Genomic DNA, 7,172 nt, shown 5'->3' with positions numbered 1-7,172 from the left:
AGAACCTCAAACATGAAGGATAAGCCTGGTGATTTATGTCATGGCTTAATGTCAACAAATCCTAATAAAAGACTTCAGACTTCCCTACTCTGCCTGTTAGTCTCAGTCCCAAACCCGCTGGTTCCTACTGAAGACACAAACCTTAAGAATTGGGTCACAAATATATAGTTGTATTTTTTAAAAAGGCTCAATAATTTCCTGAAACAGCTGGGCATTTGTTGGGGACTATTTTCAGCGGCGGAGGAATCCACATTTGGTGCTCTAGTGAGTATTTCCAGCAGGACGGTGTTGAAATGATGTGTTTTTAGTAGTTTTTGGACACAAATGGAGCTCTACGGCACAGAGGAATGCTTGTCGGTATTAATTGTTGGTTCTTTTTATAGGATTTGTTGACAGTAAGAAAATAAAATACAAAATTTCACCGGACTTGTTCTATAAGAGACGTGTTGTGATTTTACACTCTGCAGCTCTCAGATTCTCATGACTCAAGCTTTACAGTGTGTTAGTTGCCCAATGAAAACAGCAGTTTAATGAGACAATGATCCAAACATCACACACGAGGAGGATTCAGATCCACGTCCCCATGATGTGATATGAGCGAGATGTTGCTTCAGAGGGTCGGAGTGTGTACGGCGAGATGTGGTGGCTCAGTGAGGAGGGTCAGTTTTTGGTGGTGATGAGGGTTTGGTACAGTGGCTTCACCACAATGTGGAGGAAGAGGGAGCTGTCGATGAGGTATTCAGACGTCCGGCGGTACAGGTCGGCTTCGGCCAAGAAATCCCCGTTTTCCTCGGTGCTCTGATGGAAGTTGTAGACGTGTTTCACCACCAGCTTCCCCTGCTGCTGAGCCATCACGAGCACCGTCTTCTGGAAGTTCACCCCGGCGAAATCAGCGCTGGACGTGGCCGGTGTGATGATGATGCGAGGGCGCCCTCCCTCCACTCGTGTCGGCTGCATGGCGCCTGTCTCCGTGTATATCGGCCTCATGCTGAGGGGTAACCAACGTGGCGAGAACAGGGCGTTCCAAGTCACCCGCTTGCTGGAGTCATGGCCGCTGGGTCCCAGCTGAGTCTGGAAGCTGGTGCTGCGGTCGTCTCGTGTCGGGTTGTTGATGATCCAGGATGACCCCCACACTGGTGAGAGGTAGTTCCTGGGCATGAAGAGGCTGCAGTTCACGTCAAAGTATTTGGCCATGTGCAGCGGCGACGCAGAGTGAAACTGGTAGGACATATAGAGGAGGTCACGCACCGACTCCTGATAGCGAGCCAGGACCGAGGACTGGGTCTGCAGACGGAAGAGCTCCCGTGGCGGCATCATGGCGTAGCGCACAGCTCTCAAAGCGTTCTCCGCCGTCAAACCGTCCGGCTCGTTCTGAATAATCCAGGCCTCCAGCGCCGCAAAGAGCTCCATCTCACTCTGCAGAATGAGGTCCGAGCGCTGCAGCAGAGACATGAGCAGCTGGCTGCTGATGGTCACCCACTCTCCGCTCTGCAGCACTGACGACAGGTTCCAGGCCAGATACTGAAGGCAGTTGTCCCTCAGAGTCACGTCCCCGGCGATCAGGGCGTACTCGTACCAGCCCGCCACGTGGCCCGAGGGGGAGTCCCGGGCTAGATTCTTGGTCATGTACTGGGTGATGCCTTGCTGGAGAACCAGCACCTGATACTTAGTAGCCAGCTTGTGTAAAGGAGTGGCCTGCTCCAGACGCAGAGAGATCTCACCACAATACAGATACCTGCAGAGAGAGGGAGTAGAGGTTGAATGTGCTTTTGAACTTACTAAAATTTACTGAAAATACATCTGAGGTCATAGTCTTTGGTCCGACAAATTCTACCAGCCTGGTTCACAAAATATTAGTAATTTAGTAGTAATTTTCTGTTTTAATGTTGTCTAGTCACACTTGCAACTCTCATGCAAATCTCCAAAGTTAGGTAAATTCTATCTCCTACTGACTTACATAAGGTTATACACATGTATTTGAGAGTTTCCATTTCACGTAAGGAACAAGAAAAAGTCTCCAATAGCCTAGTAGGGTTCATCGGGAAGGCGGGCCTTAAAGAGACAGGAGTTAAAACGGCCTGTTTCAGACAGAGGCTGAACCGAGCGGCTGCAAGTTAAACTCCAGTCTGCAGAATGATGTCTGTGCAGAGTTTGACGCTAGATGACTGTTTCCACATTCATCTGCTGAAAGTGGAAAGTTTCTCTGTGCTCATTGAAAATCTGATTTTAAGGGGTGAGTCTACGAACATGATTTGTGACATCACAACCAGTTTGGAGCCGATCATGGTCCGATATACAACTCATACAAGTGTGATGTGGAAACTTGAAGCCCGCAGCGCACACACACTGAGAATGGACTTTACAGTGATGTAGGAGACATCTTGTGACCAGCAGTTAAACTTCTGAGCTGAAATATATTTACATATTCATAGATTCCTGGATTTTTAATGAGGGAGAAGGAGGAGATGCCATTATAAGGATTTTAACGTAGTAATTATACTTTATTTCTGGAAAAGCCATATCACGTTATTGTTCCAAGCAGAACATTTCTTTATGTGTTAACACATGTCTGTAGGGGAAGGAAATGCATTTTATGAACTATAAATCATGCAGTAGAGTCCCAGAATAAATAAATAGACCTGGAAATGTGCATGATATGTGCCGTTTAAGTATCTTCACACCTCCAAATGTCTCCTTACTTAAAGTTGCAGCTGAAAAAAACTTTCTGCTTTCAAGATTTTATTGGTCCAATAAAAAACAGGTCTAACGCAGGTTTTTTTTTTACGTCATTAACATTTGAGATAGAAATAGATTTTTTTGTGGATACTCCTAAATGTCTTACTGCTACACCGCAGGACCTGCTATTGAACAATCCAGGAGTTCACTGACTGGTCCGTTTGTTTTATAGTCAATGTTGTACTCATTGATTGTGTGGGTCAGATGTAGGACTGCAGAGTTCATCCCTCTAGAGGAGTGTTTTTCAATCCTGGTCCTGGGACACCCCTGCCCTAAATGTTTTAGATGTTTCCCTCTTCCAACACGCCTGATGCACATGATAACTGTGTGATAACTCAATGAAACTGAGTGAAGCGGAGGGTTGATGTGTCTACAGTGTGATATCTCCCTCATACCAAGAGGAAAATATGCTCTCCTGTCTGACCTGATGAACTTGTCAAACACAGCGGCGCAGTCGGAGCTTTCTTTCAGGACCAGGGTGCTGCTGTTGCGGCTCAGCAGCATCTCCTCAAACACGGGGCTCTGCAGCGAGAGCACCAGCGAGTGAGCCTGGATCACCTTCACCTCGTCGGCGTTGGGCGTCTCCACCCTGAGCGACACGTCACTGCCGTTTCCCTGAACCAGCAGGGCCTCCAGACGCTGCACCAGGATCAGAGAGTGACTGATGGTGTCCGCGCTGCCGCCGCCGCCGCCGCCGCCACCCTCCTGGGCCCCGTCGACCTTCAGCATGCCTGGCGGAGGTGAAGGAGGGACAGGTGGAGTTATAGGATTGGGAAATAAGTAGATGCACTAATTTCCTGTAGGGATGTGCAGAAGTTGCATGCTGGATATTTATTGGGGCAGATAATGGGGAAGTATCATCCGAATCTATGCCATTGATTAGTTCAGCTGCACGGGTTGTCTGGATAATGAGGGATTGTGGGTCACGTTTAATTAAAGCTTTGTTTCAGCTGAGGCAGTTGTGGCACAACCGCCCCACCCCTCCCTCCCTCCCTCCTCTATTACTGTAACTGCCAGGCTCTTGATTCATATTAGCTAAGTTCCTCTTTCTGATTCTTCCGCCTGATGAAAACGGAACGCAGTGTGAACTCAGTTGTTGACCGCGATGTTTCCCATAAATCACTAAAGATACCGTTTCAGCTTTAGTCGACAGATGTGTCGTAATTGGTAGCAAGCGGTCATCTCTAAGAACAAACCCACTCAAGTCAACTGTAGTGTTGAAACCTCCGGCAGTGTAACACCCAGTCCTCCCAATCAATCTAAACTTATGGTCAGTCATACATCTCCTCTGTTTGACCACATTTATGAAAGAGGGTATAAAAGGGTCGGTTCACCCAAATTACAAAAAACCCTACACTTTTTTTGTTTTGTTATATTTTTTTTTCTCGTTCATCTATTAATTTATCCGTTGTTCTCTGTCACTTCTCAACAATCATGCAAAACTCTCAACTCAACTTCAGCTAAGTTATAATTTAATGTTATATTCTGTTGTTTTCTTTTTATGTTTCATGTCATTGAATGTTGTTGTCCTGATGTTCTGTCTTTTGCACCAAAAAAAAAAAAAAAGTGCCTTTTGTGTATTTACATAATTTATTGAGATCTTTTTCTACATCACATTTTAGTTGTGTCTCACACGGAGTAGTATGGCCACAGAGATTTTGAAAATTCAGTTGCAAAAATGTGACAGTATTTATAGATCTTCATTTTAGTAAAAAAGTGAGAGCAGACTAATTTATTTCACTGTTATTATGCTGTTTATTGACTGTATGAAAATTATTTGGGTGGGGAGGGGGTAGAATCTTATGTCTCACTTTTTTTTAAAGGCTCTCTAAATCGATATTAATATTTTCTTTGGACCCTTCAAACAGGCTACATCCTCCACCCAACGTGTTGTGATGATTAAATAAATATAGCCCCTAATGCCACATTAGAGGTTAAATTCCTGCCTCTCTCTGGTCTCAAGATTGACATTTTGGTTCTGTTATAATATAATTGACGTAATTCAACAGAGCCAAGACTCATGTCCTCTGTACATAACAAGGTGAACCTTTATGAACTTTGGCACACACAGAAGCTCTAAAGTTATGTGCGTAATCACACCGTAAGTGAAATAAAACATAAATCTGGAGTGACAGAAACATGAACGCAAAAAAGTCAGACTAGCCTCCCTTCAGACAGAAGAATAATAACTTTTATACAGTAACTTATTGTATTTCTTCACTGGCAATAGAGCTGCAACCATTTATCAATTAGTTGATTAGCAGAAAATTAATTGCAAAATATTTCAATTGTTTACTAATGATTTCTAGTCATTTTTAAAGGAAAAAGCTTCTCAAATGTGAATATTTTCTGGTTTCAGAAGACATTTGAGCACATTTTTCACCATTTTCTGACATTTCATAGATCAAACGACTTATCTGTTAATTGAGAAACTGATTAATCGTCAATGAAAATAATCATTAGTTGCAGCTGCAGTTGTAGTGGTCATGTAGGTTTTTTCTTGCCCTTAAATGCAACACTGAAAAATTTATATATAACATTTATATTCATGAAGAGGAATCCATCCGTTAATAGTTAGAAAGCCTTCTCAGACACTCATTTACAACAATACGACTCTGGCAAACGCACCCACAGTCATCTAGCAAGCAAACTACAATCAGTCAGCTCTTGAAATAACTAATTAAAGTTAGACTAGACCACAAGTGAGCTAACGAGCACTATCTCACCTGCAGCAGCTGCCCCCAGGTGAAGACAGACAGCCAAAAGCAGCATCCCAACATGTATTTGAACCAGGCGGCGGTCTTCTTTCACCATCTTTTGGTCTGGATTTCTCTCCGTCTGCCCTGCCGGCTGTGGAGGACGAGGGGGTCTGTGTCTGAATGTGGGACAGGGGTTCCTTCTCGCCACATCCGGCCCACCGCCACCCTCACACCCTCACACACACACACACACACACACACACACACACAGAACCTCATCGATTGGTGGGTGGAATCAGGCCTGGGTTGTTTCCATGACTACCACTTTGATTCTGACTTTCCTATCCTTGGGTATTAGCGCTCGCTGCACGGTATTGATTGGGTGGGGAGGCTGCACGGGGGGGGGGGGGGGACCCTTAGACAGGCTCTGGACCGGGATGTTAAGAGTTTGAGTGAGTTAAAACACTTATAAGATCTAATCTACATAATCTGCTGTCCAAAAATGAACTTTATCACAGGCTGATTTGGGACCCTGAAGCTGCTATGATAGGAGATCAGTGAGAAAATTAAGCCAGTAGTTGCATTGAATCTGTTCCACATGCAGTTTAATCAAATGTGTGTCACTGTGCTCACCCAATTCAGCTCATGTGCGTGACACAGCAACATAAGCAATTTATTCACAGCTTCAGGCTATGGCACGCTTCATTAGGAGGCGAGTAAGTTATACGATCAATACTTCTCTCTTAATTATTTTTTTTTTTACACTAATTTTTTTTGAAAACATGTGTAACCTCCAAGCAAAATTTGAGCTCCATTCAACAGCAAAGTCATTAATCATGACTCTGCAGCTGATATTCGTGCTGTTTTAAGCTCATGATCTGCTCCGTGGTGTCACGTCAGCGCTGTTTGACCCCTGCCTGTGTTTACGGATCACGTGTCGCTGTCAGAGTCGATGGTGATCCCGAAAGGATGAGTTCTTCTGTCCCAGTCTGACTCTGGATTGAAAGGAGTCCTCTGTGTCTGGCTGAGAGCCAACAGGTCATACTGCGGCCTGCATTGTGCACACGCAAAACATCTGATTCTTCTTTGTTTTTCTGTTAGAAGAGATATGTTAAACAGGGGATTTTCTATATTTTTACTTATTGTCAACAAATCTCATGTGCAGAGCCAAACCAACCATGAACTGATATATAAATATGTCTCATTAGACTTCTGCTGTTGTCCAAAAACTATTAAAAACATTGAGCTACATTGCTGCACCGGGTTCCTTCATTATGAAGAGTTTGGTCACATTAGTTTGTTTAGAAACGGCTCCAAAGACTAATAAGCACGTTTTCATTCTCTGGAGAGTAGTTCTGTGTAAGGCGTACGTGCTAAACAATTATGAAGGTTAGTGTTGAATTCAGTCCCCTGTATGCTTGTCTTTGTACTGATTCTGGTACAAAGTGGCTCCAACAGCAGCAGCCACAGCTGTAAGGTCTTTATGACAAATGAAAAATGACTCTTTAAACTGAGCAATGACTTTTCATTTACTCACAGCATCTAAAAATGACATTTCAGTAAATTCGGCTGTGACTTCTCTTTCTATAAAAAAACATTCTAGTCACTAATCTAGGAACCTTGCTGTCATCCATTTTTAGGGGAAACTACTTACTGAAAAAATAGCCCATTTAATCACTGTTGACTGTGCACTCTGTTGAACATATGTTTAATATCATGGTAACACTGTGATTGTAC

The 7,172-nt window shown here is 43.9% G+C and overlaps 1 protein-coding gene across 1 annotated transcript; it reads right to left on the bottom strand.

Annotated features, from left to right (window-relative positions):
* Nucleotides 1-317: 317 nt before the first annotated feature.
* Nucleotides 318-6,548, bottom strand: btbd17a (BTB (POZ) domain containing 17a). Its single transcript, XM_044338703.1, has 3 exons — nucleotides 5,463-6,548; nucleotides 3,161-3,467; nucleotides 318-1,735 (listed from the first exon to the last, which is right to left on the bottom strand). The coding sequence occupies exons 1-3, from the start codon at nucleotides 5,548-5,550 to the stop codon at nucleotides 661-663; spliced, it is 1,470 nt and encodes a 489-aa protein (XP_044194638.1). The 5' UTR covers nucleotides 5,551-6,548; the 3' UTR covers nucleotides 318-660.
* Nucleotides 6,549-7,172: the final 624 nt, after the last annotated feature.

This window comes from Thunnus albacares, chromosome 20 (assembly GCF_914725855.1).
Source record: "Thunnus albacares chromosome 20, fThuAlb1.1, whole genome shotgun sequence".
Lineage (NCBI taxonomy): Eukaryota > Metazoa > Chordata > Actinopteri > Scombriformes > Scombridae > Thunnus > Thunnus albacares.
This window is presented reverse-complemented; position numbering and strand designations above follow the sequence as displayed.

Bases quoted from the DNA above. Each gene is read 5' to 3' on its own strand.
- btbd17a (XM_044338703.1), bottom strand. From the start codon at position 5,550: ATGGTGAAAGAAGACCGCCGCCTGGTTCAAATACATGTTGGGATGCTG. The intron at 3,468-5,462 runs GTGAGATAGTGC...CACCTCCGCCAG, and splicing joins CCTGGGGGCAGCTGCTGCAG to GCATGCTGAAGGTCGACGGG. The intron at 1,736-3,160 runs GTCAGACAGGAG...CTCTCTCTGCAG, and splicing joins GTGTTTGACAAGTTCATCAG to GTATCTGTATTGTGGTGAGA.